The sequence below is a fragment of the Balaenoptera ricei genome, chromosome 18, assembly GCF_028023285.1.
Source record: "Balaenoptera ricei isolate mBalRic1 chromosome 18, mBalRic1.hap2, whole genome shotgun sequence".
Lineage (NCBI taxonomy): Eukaryota > Metazoa > Chordata > Mammalia > Artiodactyla > Balaenopteridae > Balaenoptera > Balaenoptera ricei.
In genome coordinates, this window is record NC_082656.1 from 54,466,035 (window position 1) to 54,484,407 (window position 18,373).

The 18,373-nt window shown below is 37.4% G+C and overlaps 1 protein-coding gene across 6 annotated transcripts in view; it reads right to left on the reverse strand.

Annotated features, from left to right (window-relative positions):
• Positions 1–215: 215 nt before the first annotated feature.
• Positions 216–18,373, reverse strand: part of MYCBP2 (MYC binding protein 2) — a 269,085-nt gene continuing 250,927 nt past the window's right edge. For all 6 annotated transcript variants that reach the window (XM_059903372.1, XM_059903374.1, XM_059903373.1 and 3 more), the window contains 12 exons: positions 16,609–16,705; positions 15,183–15,302; positions 12,963–13,064; positions 11,768–11,896; positions 11,271–11,403; positions 9,882–9,985; positions 8,914–9,102; positions 7,989–8,096; positions 6,359–6,568; positions 3,719–3,826; positions 2,906–3,071; positions 216–996 (listed from right to left, as the gene is read on the reverse strand). In XM_059903372.1, coding sequence (XP_059759355.1) covers positions 881–996; positions 2,906–3,071; positions 3,719–3,826; positions 6,359–6,568; positions 7,989–8,096; positions 8,914–9,102; positions 9,882–9,985; positions 11,271–11,403; positions 11,768–11,896; positions 12,963–13,064; positions 15,183–15,302; positions 16,609–16,705 — 1,582 coding nt within the window. In that variant the 3' untranslated portion in view covers positions 216–880. The remainder of the gene's footprint in view (positions 997–2,905; positions 3,072–3,718; positions 3,827–6,358; positions 6,569–7,988; positions 8,097–8,913; positions 9,103–9,881; positions 9,986–11,270; positions 11,404–11,767; positions 11,897–12,962; positions 13,065–15,182; positions 15,303–16,608; positions 16,706–18,373) is intronic.

An 18,373-nucleotide genomic window follows, 5' to 3' on the forward strand; every position in this document is an offset into this window, starting at 1 on the left:
AGATTCCAACATTGTACTTCATTACTACTCTTATTTTCCCTAACAAACAGTTTTGAAGGTTATGATTGTGCTATGTTAGTAAATTTCTTTCCAAGGAAAATTGGATGGAGTTTTAGACCTTAAGTATTTAAATTTTGTTTCTCAAGCAACACCTTACACACTTGTTAGACTTTATCACTGTATAAAAATGTACAGTGGTTTATTGACATGTACATTCCAATATGTTTACAGCTGCAAGATAATGAGGCACACTCAGTATTGCACTTCATTAAAATTTCAGGCTCAAACTTAACCTAGAAGTTTAAATGAAACTGCATTTGTAATTTAGTAATTCTTATACAGGACAAACATTGATATCTTTATATACAGTGTGATACTTATTACATTTATATGCCGTCCTAACACAATTTTTTTTTTTAAATAACAGTCTAGGAAATAAACCAGAATATTCCTCTTTTTATCCCCACCCGTGATGCAATTGTACAGGATTACAAAAAGGCAGTATACAATAAACAATGATAATTTTTCTCTTTTGCTTGAAAGCCAGCATCATTCTTAGTCCATGGGCATGGCAATTCTTTGATATCAATTATCTATAAATGTCCAATGCTTCACAGGCCAATGACGATAATGGCCACATGCAAACACCTCACAAGTTTGATGTCGTGGTTCAAAAGAAGATAAACTGAAATAATGGGGAAACTTTCCGTAGCAAGAATTATGTACATGGTATTTGGCATCCTTCTTGCACTGTGAATGGTTCATTTTCATGGATGTAAAAATGGTCCCGTCCTTATCCTGAGCAGAGTTTAAACTTCACCACATCCGCTTGGGGGATGAAGGCAACTTTTCTCTCTGTAGACAAAGGAATCTGAGTGTTCTAAAAAGTGTGAGCATTTCTGCACACTCCACAACCCAGGGCAAACTCTTCTCCAGTGGGTGGATGCACAACATGGAGAGGACATTCAGTTCCTTCTAACTGTTTGCCTTTGGGACCTGTATAAATTTTGAAGGAGGCAAAAAAATATAATTAAAACACACACACACATACAAACCTAATGTAAGTATTAATCACCTGTAAGTTACTTAGAGAAATAATGTGACTGTGGTTATGCAAATATAAAATTAAATATAAAATTAAAAAATTATTTTCTTCTAACCACAAAAATAAAAACACTCACTATAAAAAAATTCAACATACCACATGCATGCAACAGGAAGGGATAGGGTCCCTATCCCAGTCCAGAAGGATTATCTACTTCAGCTTCTTAATCTGGACTCCTGTCCTCATCCATACAACACTGCCCCCTTTTCACTCCCTTCATTCGCTGACCTACAGCTCACCACCCTCCTCCTGCTCATTGTGGCTCACGTCTCTATTCTGGCCATTCTCCTAAACACTCTAGCCTCACGTTATTCTCATCTTGCTTCTTTAAAGCTTCTTTAAAAGTCCTAAAGTACTTCTACTGTAAAGGAAGTAGAGGAAGAATAGTATAACAAATTTTACTTGACATGATCAAATAGCAAAGAGTAGCCGTACTTAAAAAAAACCTATTCATCTTACTATCCTTGTTTTTGAATAGATAATATATTTCACACGGTTTAAAAATCAAAATATTAAAAAAAATTACATACAAAAAGAAGTCACCTTCCCCCCATTTTTATCACATTTTTCCCTGTTTTCCCCAATAGTTAATCAGTTTTATTAGTTTCTTGTCAATCTCCCCAGTGTTTTTTTTTAAATGCATATGAGTATATATTCTCATTTCCCCCTTTCTTACAAAAGGCGGCATACTGTACACACTGTCCAGTAACTTGAGTCTTCATTTAACAGTATCTGCTAGAGATCTTTCCATATTAGTACACAGAAACTCCATCCTCAGTCACCTTCCTTTTTTAATAGTGTGTAGTATTTAGTATTTAACCAACCTCTTACTGGATACTTGCATTGTTTACAAATTTGTATTATTGTAAACAATGATGCAATGAATAACCTTCATATCTGCTCTTTTTTATTTTTCTCACATATGTGGGTATAGCCCCAGAAGCGGGATTGTTGAAGGGTAGGTATATTGGCAATTTTGAGAGGCACCACAGGGTTCTGCCATTTGCACTCTGATAAGCAATGGATGAGAATGTGTGTTTCCCAGCTTTAACAACGTTGTACATTGTGGTGGATGTGCTCTTGCATGTATTTCCACTCATTTCAGATCTGTTTCTTCTGTGGTCACATTACCTCTCCTTCCACTCTTCTCACTTCTGTTAAGCCTGGTATTCCACCCCACTGTGATCACCAGCCTCCTGACCTCTTCCAATTTTCTGTCTCTTTTTGGTTTCATATTCACTTTTTCTCAGCCTGACCTCCATAGACAATCATCTCTCCTGTATTCTCAGTGGCTTCTTTAATTCCCTTGGCTTTCTGATGCTCACTGTGCTGCCCATTCCCAGCCATTCTAGATCAAATCACTTGTTCATTTTATGGTGCTGGTCCCAGGCTTCTTAAAAAATATCAGAGCTGCTCACAATAAAGGCAGATGTGTGACCAAAAAAAAAAAAAAAATCACAAAATCCTTTTAAATGGTTCTATTATCAATTTATAATTTCAAACTTCTCATGGCCCTTTAGTGCGGAGCAGCAATCCTTCTACTAATCCTTAGCTGACTTCCTTCTCAGTCCCCACACAATTGCTTCTTACAGCTTTGAGCCCCTCATTCATGATGGTCATCTTACTTTTTACTCCACTCAGAAAGTCAGAAGCTTACAAGGGCCGAGGAATTCCCTTTGTTTCTTTAGGATAGTTTGAACTGGGTTTCTGCCACTTGAAACAAAGTGTTCTCATGCGATCATTAAATAAAACAAGATACCATATACATTATAACCATATTTATAAATATTAAAAGCATACCTGCAGGACAGTGTGGTAGTTCTTCCTTAGGAATGCTAGTCATTCTCTGAAAATCATCATGACAAGCATTACAAAAATGCGTTGTTCCAAAACAGAAAAAGACTGCCACTGAACAGCAGTAGCGACATTTATATTCCAAAAAGTCTGTGCCATGTTTCGGACACATCTACAGCAAAAGAAAATAAATACAAGATGATGGCGAGTCTATTTCAACTATACTTAAGAAAATCATACACATAACTCAGTGATTCATATTTTGAGAGTACACACAGCTCTCAAAACTGACTGAAAAACTGATGATACACACATTAAAATATTGAATAAATATGTGGCTTGGCCCAAAAGGTTGGGACGAAGCCCCAAGTTTAAATCCCAGCTCCATAATAACCAATATTATTTAATAAGCTAGCCATTTAATTTCCTTGTGAATGTTTCTTGGTCAGCCAAATTGAAAAATTAATAATATTTCTTCTATCTCTCAATCTCATAGATGTATTGTTAAGATTTCACTGAAGACGGGAAAACCTAAAAGTGTGACTGCAGGTTTAGGAAAATGAAATAAGTAAATTTATTACTTGTTGAAATATGGTGATTATCTTATGGGAGACAAAATTATAAAATGCAAATACCATCCAAAAGAAATAATATATACAAAATGATCTGGAAAATTATACACTGCCCTACAAACATCAGAAAGCACTGGGGAAAAAAACGTTACTATACTATCCCCATCATATTCGTTATATTATTATTTTAAAGACATAGAAGTTTAACATTTCTAAACCGTCCTTTCTAATAAAATGTTCTGCCCACCTGAGCCCTGGACACATCAGAACAGGCACCACAAATGAGCTCTCTGGGATCATAATCATCTCCCTGTCCAGCCTCAGCATCGCAGCGAGCTTCGCCACCGAAATATGCCTAAGGAGGGAATGCATTCAGATCACAGCAGGAAACAGAAAACTCTGCCATGGGAGGTTCAGTGTGGGTGCAATGGAAGTGAGATCGAGAGGTCTCAGGAAACACTATATTGTCTATCGACATTCCCTTGTAATGCCAAGTGGCTACCCATATTGCTGCCGGTAAGAAATAGATCAGGGTATGAAATAAAGCTACTTCAGTTCTGGAATGGATCCATACTTAACAGTAGAAAGTTCAAACATTGTACTGTCAAAGCAAAATAACAAAAGAATGTATAATCTTCCAAATAAATATCAAGAATAGGATATTAAGTAGTAAAGAGAAGCTATGATTTTCCAGGGCAAACTTTGAATAGTTTTCCTCTTTTTGAAATATTAAATAACATATTCCCTTCTACTAGTCTAAAAAAATGCCTAAAATAAATATTAGTATAAAATTATAATCCTGAGGCTAATGGGAAAGAAAAAAAATCAATTTTGATCATATAAAAATTTTTAAAAAGGAAAGGCAAATTTGGATATTCTGTTCAGAACATTGCTCGTACTTACAGAGCTACACTACATGTAGGAACTCGACAGTATCTAATACAGATACTTGAATATATGAAGTTATCATCATGGGTAATTCCTCTCTATTTGCTCTGGGCACAAAATAAATTAGACCAATTATAACTGGGGCATTCTGCATATATAACATGTCTCATAGCCAAAAAAACCATATCCATAATTGTGTATAAATAAGATGAGTCAATAGAAATCTATTATTTGTACTAGAAAAACAAGCTGAAAGACAGGCTTCATCGATAAAGAGGCTATAAATGGTCATCCACCAGCTAAATCAGGCCTCAGAAGTATTTCATTTGTCCTGGGGGCCTATTCCAGCTGTTTTACTTTTCTAGATTCCCTGCGTGGCTTCCTGGACATCTGACTGTCATCTGTGTGGTAGCGCAGTATTCATTTATGAGGTTCAGTACATTAAACACACAGAAATAGTATTTTATTATTTGTAACAATTCAAGTTTCACAAATGTACACCACTGGTCTTTCCTTGGGTGTGTGTATTTGTCTGCCTTTCTGGGCCATCTATCTATTTAGCCTTCCATTCATTATGTGTATTTTCTTTCTGTTACTTTGGGAGACTATGCATCTTTCATATATTGATTCCTGCCTTCATTTATTCATTCTCCAATTAACTTAGTGTCTAATGAGTGCCAAGTACTAGAGATAGAGAACTTAAGAAACATAGTCTCCGTCCTCATGGAACTTATCAAGGGGGACAGAGAGACACGTGAACCAATCACCATAACGCAGAATAATGAGCTCTTAGCCGGACGTATGCGACATATCAAAATGGCGCGGCGGTGGTGGGGAGGTCGGGGCACGCTGCGGAGGAGGCGAAACCGGAGCCGAATCCGGAAGTGTGATTGCACAGATCTGGCCGTGCCTACGAGCGTGTGCGTGTGCGTGGGTGGCAAGTGAGAGTAAGATGCAGAGTAGGAGGCAGAGAAGAGCATTCCACGGACAGAAGAACCCCGGCCACAGCGTGGAGGTGTGGGTGAGTGAGCCAACACGGCCCAGTTTGGGCCACTGCAAGCTGTTCGGTGTTTCGCTGCACGGGGCACAAGAGGTGGCCTGCTGGGAGATGAGACTAGAGAGGCGGAGGATTAGAAGCCGAACAGTGACACGATCAGATCTGGGATCTAGAAATGTTCATCTGCTAGTGGAATTGTAAGTGTAAAGCATGGAATGGAGAAGTCAGGGGCTCCACACAAGGAGCCCAGTAAGAAGGCTACTATGATTACCAAAGAAAATGATTAGGGTTGCTAAAGACAGAACAACAGAAAGAAAAAAGAACTCAAGAGAGATTTGGAGGCAGAATTGACTTTGTTCATTTGTTAATACAGACTGGAGATCGAGAGAGTCAGAAGTGTCTGTGAGAAATCTAAATGTCTGGTAGACAGTTGGGTATTTGTATCCAGATCTCAAAAATTTTGGAGGGTCAGAACAATACAGGTGGTAGGCAAAGGCATGGGTATACAGGTACCAAAGGTGAGGAGGTATGATTAGGCAAGAATGGAGGGCCGGGGAAACAAATATGTAAGGAGTAGATGAATAAAAAGGAACTCTGTGAGGGGGTTAAAGACAAGTCACCAGAAAGGAAGGAAGATACCAAAGAGAGTCTTGTCCTGGAAGCCAAGGAGGTAAGAATTTTAAGAAGGGAATGGTCAAAAGAGTTAAGCAAAAGAAGTTTATTCCAGAGTCAACTGGATTTGGAAAACAAGAGGGGACTGCTGATGGGAAATAGCTTGTGTAGAGAAATACTTCATGTTGGTTTTGGAAATAGTCTGTATATGTTAAAAAAAAAAAGTCCCAAAACAAATTAAGAAAATAAATTCTACTTGAAGCACAGCACCAAACTTTCTCATTTTTAACTTTAGACTTAAAACGTAAGAATAATTAGACATCACTATACAATTCAACTTCTTAATCACACAAGTAATCTTAATGATTCATAGTATGATTAACAGCATACCTTTCTGCATTTGTAGCAGACATAATATGCATATCTATTCATGGCATAGCCAGCCGGGTCATTATAAAATCTCACACCAGGGGTTGTGATAGCTTCGCTCTTATGCAGACCTTCATATTCCAATCTCATTAGGGCTTTTCTTCTGACATCCTCATAGAGCTCTTTTATAGGATCAAGCAGGTCTTTTAACACGATATGATTTATTTTGTTCTGAAATTTTGAAAAATGAACATTCTTTAACAGAATCATTTATTTATTAATTCAACAAACACTTAGTATTCACCCAAGTGCCAAGCACCCTGCTAGGACAGGAGATAACCAAACATTTCCTAAATAAAATGCCATTTAAAAATAATCCTGTAGGGGCTTCCCTGGTGGTGCAGTGGTTGAGAATCTGCCTGCCAGTGCAGGGGACACGGGTTCGAGCCCTGGTCTGGGAAGATCCCACATGCCACGGAGCAACTGGGCCCGTGAGCCACAACTACTGAGCCTGCGCGCCTGGAGCCTGTGCTCCGCAACAAGAGAGGCCGCGATAGTGAGCAGCCCACGCACCGCGATGAAGAGTGGCCCTCGCTCGCCGCAACTAGAGAAAGCCCTCGCACAGAAACGAAGACCCAACGCAGCCAAAAAAAAAAAAAAATAATAATAATAATAATAATCCTGTAAAGTCCTCACAAGCCTATAGTTTCCCAAGAGCAGGGAAAGTGGCGGCAAGTGGGGCACAGAACACGAAAATTCCATTTGATTAGCTTCATATTCCTGAGTATGAAATATATCTCCTGCTGCCTTAGCTGTTCTGGGAATAAAAGGTTACCCTGCTGCCACAAATATCCCTCTGTGTGTGTTTTGGTTCCTTGCGGGTGGGGCAGAATGTTAGATAATAGAAATGAACAAGTAGTATTTTCTATATCACTTTCATGTATCATTTCCTGAATGTGACTATTCTTTGTGGCAACAAATGAGAAGGGAGAGAAAATACTACCATCTTTTTGAATATCGCTCAGTCTAAGCAATGACTGTGCTAAGTCCATGTTACACCCTAAACACCAGTCTGGCAGTACATTCTTAAACAAAAGTTTTTTGTTAAACATTATTAGCTTGCCAAAATAACCTGCTACTTTGGTTACTATCTTTGCAGAGACGTGTCAAAATCTCAAGAATTTTCTCCTTATTTTACCTGAGCTCTAAAGAATCTGTCCTGATGGCACTTAAAAAGTTCAGGTTTCACTCTTTCACGGCAGGTATCAGTACCTACAAGCACCACAGGCTCATTCTTCTTTTTGGTAGTCACCCACTGACAAGTTACATGGCCTAAACTCTCAGGGGGTCTGAAAGCAGTGATGCGTGCCCTTCAATGCACGATGATATCTAAATGAATTTTCTGATGCAACAATTTAATTTAATCAGCTTTTAATGGACAATTAATGTCTTGAAATGTAGTATAATAGATAGAAAGATCTTATTCTCAGGTACTACCTGGGTGAAGAGAGCAGAAACTGATGGGGGCTGGTGGTACAAAGTAGACTAAGAAGGACACTGAGAGATGCTGCCATGTATACTTTGAAAGATGAAAGATGAAGACAAAGATGAAAATTAATAGAAAGCAGATAATTTCTGATTCTTTCCATACCTTGCAAATGGGACAAGATATAAATCCGAATGTTATCCTTGGACCAAGCCATCTGTTTTCCAAAACTCGTCGACAGCACTGTAAGTGGAATATGTGACTACAATCCAGCTTAAATAAAGAAAAGAGAAGGATATAAGCCAATGTGATAACAATAAACATGAGTAACTGGCAGATTAGTCAACGTAAGGTGCTACTTAGGGCAGGTAAGAGAAAAATCTAGAAATTCAGTACACTGAAACTTCAGCACTTCTCTGTTATTCATGGGACATTATGAACTAGATCTTCAGCTTCTCCCAATTTTTACCATTCATGTATTAACGCCACCTTATAGAGAGTAAGCTGGGCTAGGGAGAAATGTGAAATTATCCAATTTTGTATCTCATAGGAAGAAGAGGAAACTACTGATTTAAAGATTTAAAATTTATTTTTGAGAATAGTTATTGTCTTGGAATCACAGGAACTGAAAATATAAACAACCAGTAAATGTTAAAAAAAACTTATTTAGCAAATTGTAACTTCTATAACATTACTAACATCATAGATATATGTATGTATATTATATATAGAGGTATGTATCGTCATGCATAGATCAATTACATAACGCTATAAAAGGCCATGCTGGATTCTGGATATTAAGAAGAGAGAAGCTATTGGATAATCTAATTATTTTTTTCTCCCTTATGAACATTTTATACATTCAATTGATTACACAGGCTCACACAAATCACAGATTAAAGCTCACTGCACAAAATGGAGACAGAACATAAAGAGACAGCATTTGCTCTTTAATAAACTGGTGGATATTAGTGGGATATTTTCTCCCAATGGTATAAGAAAGACTCAGTCGTTTGTTTATTTGACATGTATATTTATATTTCCTATTGAAAAATCTAGGCACACTTAACACGTTAAAAGCAGAGACAACCTGAATGGCCGGTGCTGCGGAGAGCGCTTCTGTGAAACAGATCATGCACATGTCGTCAGCGTCCTGCTTCAGGGTCGCGGCACTTTTATCACAGCCGTGTAGACAGGGCAGACAGCGCTCTTCGTTTTTAACACCTCCGCATGGATGGCCACAAGGATGCGTCTTGCTACAGGCTATCTTAGCATATTCCTGTTAAAGATGAATTACAACGGCACAGAAAATATCAAAAAAGGCACACATCCTGGTAATTACATCCATTATATTAATTTTCCAAGATACTTTCCCATGGTAAATAGATATAAGGCTAAGTAACCACAAAGTTATTTTTATTCTTTGTTTGCATATAATTTAGGATTATTAACAAAGTCTAACGTGATTTAAAAAAATTTCACTCCACATAAAGGGAATGCTGATTAAAAAGTGAGCTGCAATTTTAATCTATTTGTTATCATGCATAGCCATGAAGCAAAAAAAATTCCTGACATATAATCATCCAATCACCACCTACCTCTCACCAAAATGGGGATTAAAAAAAATACAGGTATCCTTCACTATCTGGACACTATCTAAATTCTTGTTAACTAAATTGAGGAATCAAAAATATTTGGATAGCATGGAATGTGTACAGATGTTCATGCATAAACAACTTTAAGGAAACAAGTGAATAAAATGTGTCAGAAGCAAAGGAAAGGCAGCCCATAGCTTTTTATCTGCTTCTAGCATGGAAGTAAATGCTAAATATATATAATGGTGGTAGTTGGGAAACACACAAAAGAGACTGATTTGGGTTTGAGAGCTTTAACTGATCCATTCTCCAGCTTTGATAAAGCATTTAACTCTTGACGTGGGTAATACACTAATTTAGGAAACAAAAGTGATGCTGAGCTCAGACTCCTATTTATATGAAGTGAAGGTGTCATGAGGGAACACATGCTATTCCTTACATGATGGCCTAACTATACACGCACCTGGCAATCTGCATCAGAACAAACACTTCCAACAGCAGACAACTCTGTTCCACTCCTGGAACCACAGAAACGGCATGCTTCCGAGCTACTTGTGGTGGGTTTACCTAGGTTCAAGCAGAAAAGAAAAATCCTCCTTAAGTATATGTTTTCTACATATTTTAATATAACTAACTGAAGAAAACAAATCAAGCAAGCAGGGATATGTATCAGTTGCTATCACTGAGAAATCAGCCTGGCAGTTTTGCAGCTGAAGGGTTGTAAGCTGCCCTAATTATAAAGTAAATAATCACACACAAAAAAGGATAAGAGACTGAAGAGCTACCTGAAGCCAAATAAATTATTAACTGATTTATTTATACTTCTTCAGTACACAGAAACAGACTAGGCTTCTAGTCAAGATAGCAGGTCGAGCAGCTACGGTAAGCCCCCTCATTACAAAAGCACAATGCCAGACAAAATATAACAACAAAAATTAAATAAAGATACATAGAAGAAAGGGAAATCATTAGGTACCTTTCCCAATGACAACATTACAAGGTATAGGAGGAAAACCTATCAGCAGAGAATATGAAACGTGAATAACAGAAGAATTCCCACCCAGGGAACTAAAGATAATAGAAAAATTTGAAAAGGAATTTAAATATGTTTGAAATAGTTAAAGGAGGAATGGAATCAATAAAACAAAGAACAAAAGGAAAAAGAACAAGATTTGAAAAATACAGACCAAGCTCATTTTAAAACACAGGTACAAAATTCTAAATATAAGTGAACTTAGCAATATTTACAGAAAATGTTTTTTAAAAAGGATAGTTTAGGTCATAAATACAATGATGGTTCAAACACTAGAACATTCATTAATGTAATATGGTATGGAGGGAAAATAGGAGAAAAAAGAATCAGCTGTGAGAAAAGAAAAGACCATGCTCTTGCAGCATGAAAAGTTATTCATATTTAAATTTGTCAGATTTACATCTGACACCAAAATCAGAAATTTGTGTCAGATAAACGGCAGACTACAGAGGTGCTGAAAATTGAGAATCTGTAAGATTCAATGTACCTTTAAGCTGGGAATACACCAGACTTTAGAAAAAAATCAAAGTGAAAAATGCATATTTTGGAGATAAAATGACTTGCCCAAGGTCACACAGCTAGTTCACGGCAAACCAACTTTCCTGACTTTTAATCTAATGTTCTACAATAGAACACTGAACACTGTCTAGTAAATATAAAAATACAGACAGTGATCAATGATCTCATAATCACTTAATAGAAAACACTCAAAATTATTCACATTAGATAATTAAATTAAGCTAACATCTAGTTTAATCGTAATCAGTAGGGATGGTTCAATCTATTTGTCAGGCACGGTTCAATCTTAAATCCTTTTACCTGTGTGTTCTCGGAATTCCACCATTGCCTTCATGGTTTTAGAATCTGCTAGTGCCATCAACCAGAACAATTTGGTTCTACCACAACCTTCATGAAGGTCAACCTTTATAGCTTCTTCTTCTTCTTTGAAGACCTATTGTATCATTAAAGAAAAGGGGAAAATATATCACTCTGAAAGAAGTATAAATTTTAATTATTCAATAATGAAAACGGCTTTTATTTATTAAGCACTCTAAGAAATTCCAGATATTTCTAGTCTTCTCTTTAATCTTCACAACAGCCCCATTTTTATAAATGTGGAAACCAAGTCTCAGAGGTTCAACAACATGCTTGATTTACACAGCTGGTAAATGAGACACCTGGGAACTCCACCAAGGTCTTTGATTCCAAGGTTCATTTTTCTCCCATTACACCAAGTCTCCTTCCCACATTTATTTCTTACTGAATATATTTTATGTTACAGATACTATTCTGCATGTAAATGCAGAAATCTTCACCTGTCTTTGATGAGTTTTGGTTCGCCGATGAAGATGAAGGAATCTGTCACAGTCAGTACATAAGTTTCCACATACGTTGCACAAAATGATTGCTGCAGTTTCACCATCATCATGGTTATCACACATAGGCTAGAACAGGACATTTCCATACATTACAAAAGATTAACAAGAAAGTCTTAAATACTCATACAAATTGAATGTGATTTATTTACAACAGGAACAGACTGTTACTCTGAACTCGAATAAGAATTTAGAATCTGAACATTAAACAGAATTATGGCAAGTGTACTTAACTATAAAAAGCCCTCGGGCTTCCCTGGTGGTGGCGCAGTGGTTAAGAATCCGCCTGCCAATGCAGGGGACACGGGTTCGAGCCCTGGTCTGGGGAGATCCCGCATGCTGCGGAGCAACTAAGCCCGCGTGCCATACAACTACTGAAGCCCGCACACCTAGAGCCCGTGCTTCGCAACAAGAGAAGCCACCGCAATGAGAAGCCTGCGCACCACAACGAAGACCCAACGCAGCCAAAAATATATAAATAAATAAAGTAAAATAAATTTATATATATAAAAAAAAGGCCTCAAAATCCCCAAATCAATGATTAATGTGCTATGGGCATTCAATGATTAACAAAATAAACATGTATACTTTTCTTAGCGACTTAAGAAAATTTCTCCCATATATTCAAACATTCTGTATGCTAAATGAATAAATAATGCATTTTTGAAACTTGGATGTTAAAAAGAAAATGTTGAAAGGGCCTGTATAAAGTTTTTCCTTCCAGTGAAGCGAGGGATACTTATCAAACCCACTTTAAGTACATCTGTGAATAAATGGTATATCATGTTGTTCTCTTACTACTTTATTTCCTTCTTATCATAAAACCGATTACATTCTAGTACAAAATCTAGATATAGAATCAGAGTCTAGCTAAAACCAAACTTTGATATGATGCAAACATGACTCAGAGAAGAAGGGAACAGTTTTTTTATGTAATTAAATCCCCTAATATACTATGAAGAGGGAACCCTAAGTGAAATAGACTTGTGAGATGAACTTGGGCAATGTGACACAATTTTTCAAGAGTTCCACTAACTGTGTATTTTGACACACAGAGTCTTTTTTTTTAAAGCTAAGCCAAAGCTTACTGTAAAGAAAAACAAGCTAAATTTTTATAAAGTAACTCTGATCTTACCATTTGTTTTTGTTGCCCATCCTTTCCCATCCACCTCCCTGAGGAGAGGCGATCCACGTGGTCCTGGTCGAGAACACACAGCGACGCCAGAGCAAGCCAGAGCTGCCGAGGGGAAAGGCTGTTACACTACAGAGCGTGGGGTTATGCCTTACAGAGCACCCACCGCCACAGCTCAGTGAATGCCAGCTGCACTTGAAAAGACGTAGATCCCCAGTGGCACTCAAGTCTTCCTGGTGTGGTACCAGGCACCCACGCCCTCTACTGTGTGTGCCATGCACACAGTAGGCACTCAAATACATACTGGGTAAATGACTGTTGCTCTGATGAACCATTCTGTTGTCTACCTGACATATAACATCAACCTTTATTATTCTGATATGTAAACTACATATCAATACATAAATTTACATATTTAATATACCAATGCCTTCTACACATTTTCCATCTAATATCTGCCTGAGGCATTAAATTCCAAGGAAATCTCTATGCCTCTAACAGTCTAGCACTATGCGGGGTACACTTGGTCAGAAATAAGTAAACGTCTTACAAGCGTTAGAAGATTGTCCTCAAAAATAGTTTAAAACTTTCTGAGGCTTAAAGAGCAAGCTTCATTTTTACATAGAATAATATATTTCTTCATTACTGAAAAACAGAAAATGATACTTAACCGTCTCAACTCTGAGAAGTGCATGCGAGTATCACTGGACATGAAGAGTAAGGGGGAAATAAAATAGGAAAAGAGAAACCAGAAGAAAATTAAAGTTATGCAAGGAGAAAGGGGAGAGCCGACTGAAGAACGAGTGCAGCGTATACGTGGTGGGAAAGGGTGACTGTCAGAGCAGCTGCTTCAGAGTCACACTCACTGGCAACATGGCATAAACTGGCTTTTTCTGCCCAAGGGAGATACAATGTATCTTCTTTTTCAGACTTCTGAGGATTAACTTAAGCAACTTCTACCAGCTTTGACTTCTTCCTAATGCTGTCACAACTGCCCTGCTTCAAGGAAATCTCAAATCTCTTTTGGAAGTATATGAGACATAAAATTTGGTAGGTTAAAATTTACAGGGCTTCCCTGGTGGCGCAGTGGTTGAGAATCTGCCTGCTAATGCAGGGGACACGGGTTCGAGCCCTGGTCTGGGAAGATCCCACATGCCGCGGAGCAGCTGGGCCCGTGAGCCACAATTACTGAGCCTGCGCATCTGGAGCCTGTGCCCCGCAACGGGAGGGGCCGCGATAGTGAAAGGCCCGCGCACCGCGATGAAGAGCGGTCCCCGCACCGCGATGAAGAGTGGCCCCGGCTTGCCGCAACTGGAGAAAGCCCTCGCACGAACCGAAGACCCAACACAGCCAAAAATAAAAATAAAATAAATAATAAAAAAAAAAAAAAAAAAAAAAATTTACAATAGCTTGCACCTCATCTGAAGGATGCAATCTCACTTCCTAAGAGATTCTGCCTCATTGTGCCCTGGGCACACACTTTCTGCTTTTGAAAAGTAAGGCCTACACATTCAGTAAGTAGGCTATAGGACTCTATTTTAGGACAACTGAGTTATTACTGAAGGAGTAGGCAGGGGCCTTGTCTTTAAAGGACCTTCAGTCTATCACAACGTCATGCTGACACTAAAATTAACAGTAAATACATCATTAGAAGGACAGTACACTGACATATAGGTAATTTAGCTTTTTTTAATGAGTATATCCTTAGCTCCCTAAATAATTACAAAAACAAGTGATAAAGAACACATAACAGTGAACATTAAAAATTACCAGGCTTAGCTTATAATTCAAAAAAGCCCTTCATACTTTTTCAATAAATACAATATTTGGTAAGAAAAAAAAGTGAGGTCGGTAGGGTAGGGATGGATTGGGAGTTTGGGATTAGCAGATACCAACTATTATACAGAGAATTGACAAACAACAAGGTCCTACTGTATAGCACAGGGAACTACATTCAATGTCCTGGGATGAACCATAATGGAAAAGAATATGAAAAAGTATGTGTATATATATATATAGATAGATATAGATATAGATATAGATAGATAGATAACTGAATCACTTTGCTGTACAGTAGGAATTAACACATTATAAGTCAACTATACTTCAATAAAATAAATTTTTTAGAAAAGTAAACTAAGCTGGCTTATTGATTTAAATTTGTTCAAATCTGTTACTGAAAAAGAACATGCAACAATATAGACCAAATGAAAGGAGACCTACCCTAGTTGTTGCAATACATCTCACTGGAGATCTAAATTCTTCCTCCATCTTGGTCAAGGCAATGATGGTTTCTGCAATGGCATTTTTTGTCACTCGGGACCACGCTTCTGACAAATGACCCTAATGAGCAGGATAGGATAATTTAATAAATAACCAGAAAAGCATAATCAAAGGAGCAGATTCTGTTCTCTGAACATCTCTCACCAAAAAGGAAAATTTATTTGCTAGTGGAATCTTAGATCAAGGGGCATACTTTAATATAAAAATCCTTCACAACTATATGAAAAATTCAACTTTTACTTACTATTTTGATGATTCAAAAGAAAAGAAAATAAAAATTTAAGTTCTCAATACTCTTACAGAGTTCAAGGGCATTTCACCTTACATGTAGATAAAAACATAACAAATACTAGGCTGTCTATGACTGAGAAATTCTGATCATGAAACCCTGTTATTTAACACGGAGCTCCTACAGCTAAGCTAAGTGCTTTAGAAGAGTATTACTGGAACCTGAGAGCATAAATGGGTTCAAATTACAACTACCTTAATTTGCTAACTTGATTTTTACTGAACACCAACATGTTACTCCTAGAGAATTTCAGTGTTCCTAAACATCTTTCATAAATATTTATATCCAATGAACATACCCAGAAAGCCTATTTGAGAATGGAAAAAATTCTCCAATTCTCTGATTGAGGAAATGTCCACACTGTTAGGAAAAGTGACAGAACTTCATATTTCCCTGGAATATCCTTACTCGTCTCATACCCACACGCTGTCAATTTTTAAAGGGACAGTTCAAATTCCAATTCCTCCTCTTCCAAAATGCTTGCCACCTACTCTACCTCTCAGGAACCTGTCATCCACAGTGCCCTGCCCTCCTCAGGCTGAACTCCTGGAAATATAATGGGATGTGAGGAAACTAACATGGAGCAAGCAGTGAGAGCCAGGCACTCTGAGAAGTAATTCCCTTTCCTCCGCACTCCAGGATCTCCCTGCAAAAGCAACACCTAAAGACAGCGGTACAGGACGTTCATAAACTGTGAGAACTAAAAGACAGCGAGAAACCTTTGCTCTGAAAAGCCCTTTTTTTCCTTTAGGCTCTTGGGCTCAGGCTGTTTTTTTAGGGTTCAAAGAGTATACTTTTTTTTTTTTAAGTTTTAAAGTCTTGGAAGACTTACATAATAATTCTCAAGTAAATTAATTGGGAAGCTTGAAATGAACATAGTTTACACAAAGGGCAAATTTATCACCAGCTGGAAAGACAAATCGTGCGATAGTGAACCTACGAAATGGACCTTGTAAGCAAAGCAAAATAACGCGAATGTTCTCCTATCAATTCAGCAGAAAGATTATGCTACTCGCTTTGTTAATCAGGTTTCTACTGTACTTCACTGACATAACGATCAGGAGGATGGGAACTTACTGCCGCCATATCCTTAACAAGTTTAATGATGATCTCTGAGATCTGGGTCGGAGTTGAGCCCTTCATCCACCAATGACTCTCACCTCGTCGGATATAACTACAAGAAAAGTCAGCGTTTGTAAACCAATCAGTGAGAGTTACAAATGAGTAAGATGAAAACTGTTATTTCAGCATGCAGCATTTTAATTTTTAAAATGATTCAACCAGTCAGGACATTTTAAAAGATAATTAATGACAACATTATTCGTAATCCATCTCTTCAACCCCAAGGGAGTAGCTATTCTGATATGTGTTCCCTTTCAAATATTTCACTGTTTACATATTATTTTTGTATGCATCTTTTAGAGCAGTACTATTCAAAATGTATCAATAGAACACAAACTATTTGTTACCAGTCCACATAAATATAAGAGCTTGCACCAGAATATGTCAACTATATCACTGAGCATACAGCAAGTCCCCTACATACAAGCCTTCAAGTGACAAACTTTGAAAGATGCAAACGTGCATCTGGTTCCAGCAAGGAACCAGAACCTGTGCCATCAGTGACAGGTGTGAGTGAAATTGCAGCTTGCCCTCCGTCTCCTATTGCTGACGATCCTTCAGCTCTACCATCTCCCACCTCCTCTCCCTCCTCCTGTCAGTAACTCTTCTTGTCTGTTCACTCGATGCCAGCCCCAGTATGCCAGCTGTTGTACTGTACTACTGTACTTTTCAGGGTACTGTACCCAGTAAGATTAAAAATGTTTATTTTTTTGTGTTTGTTTTTTATGTATTATTTGTGTGAAAAGTATTGTAAACTTATTACAGTACAGTACTATATAGCCGATTGTGTTAGTTGGGTACCTAGGCTAACTTTGTTGGACTTAACGAACAAACTGGACTTACAAACGCGCTCTTGGAACGGAACTCATTTGTATGTAGGGGACTTACTGTACTACTGTTTAGTTCAGCTCACATTTTTTCCCCTAGGAAGACTATCCAGATGAAGGAAGCAATATACTTATTTACATTCTAGTGCTATTTGCTTAATGTTATGAATTGGCTCTTTGACTAGCATTATTCCAGACGTCTCTAATCTTCTGCTGTTACACAGAATTCTATAACAAACAGCCCTGTATATATATCCTTCTGCACATATATGAACATGTTTGAGAGAAACAGTTCTACAGAAGTAGAATTGGTAGGTCAAAGGATATGCATATTTTAAATATAGTGATATGTTATCAAACTGACATCCAAAAAGGTTATGGCAATTTACATTAGATGTCTGTTTCTTCATAATTATGCCAATGCAAAGATATTTTACTGTTGTTTTAATCTACGTTTCTCTGAATACCAGTGATGTATCTTTTCATTTACTTATTGGCATTTGTAACTTTTCTTCTCTGAAGTGACTACTCTTGGCATTTATTTTTGTATCGGTTGTTTGTCTTTTTTTTTCACTGATTTATAGTCATTCTTCTAATATTATGACTAATAATTCATTGCCTACTATATAAGTGTTAAATATTTTTTTCCAAGTGAGTTGTTTGTATTTTAAAAGTATTGTCTATCAGTTAATTTTCACTTTTATGTAGCCAAATCTCTGAGCCTTTTCCCCTGTTACTTTTGGGTTCTGTGTTTTATTTAAGGACGTCTTCCCAAATTGAAGATTACAAAAATATTCTTCTATAATTTGTCCCACTAGAGTGTAAAAACAAAAATATACAAACCTTTAATTGATCTCAAGTTTATTTTGTAATGGTGTGAGGGCCTACAGTTT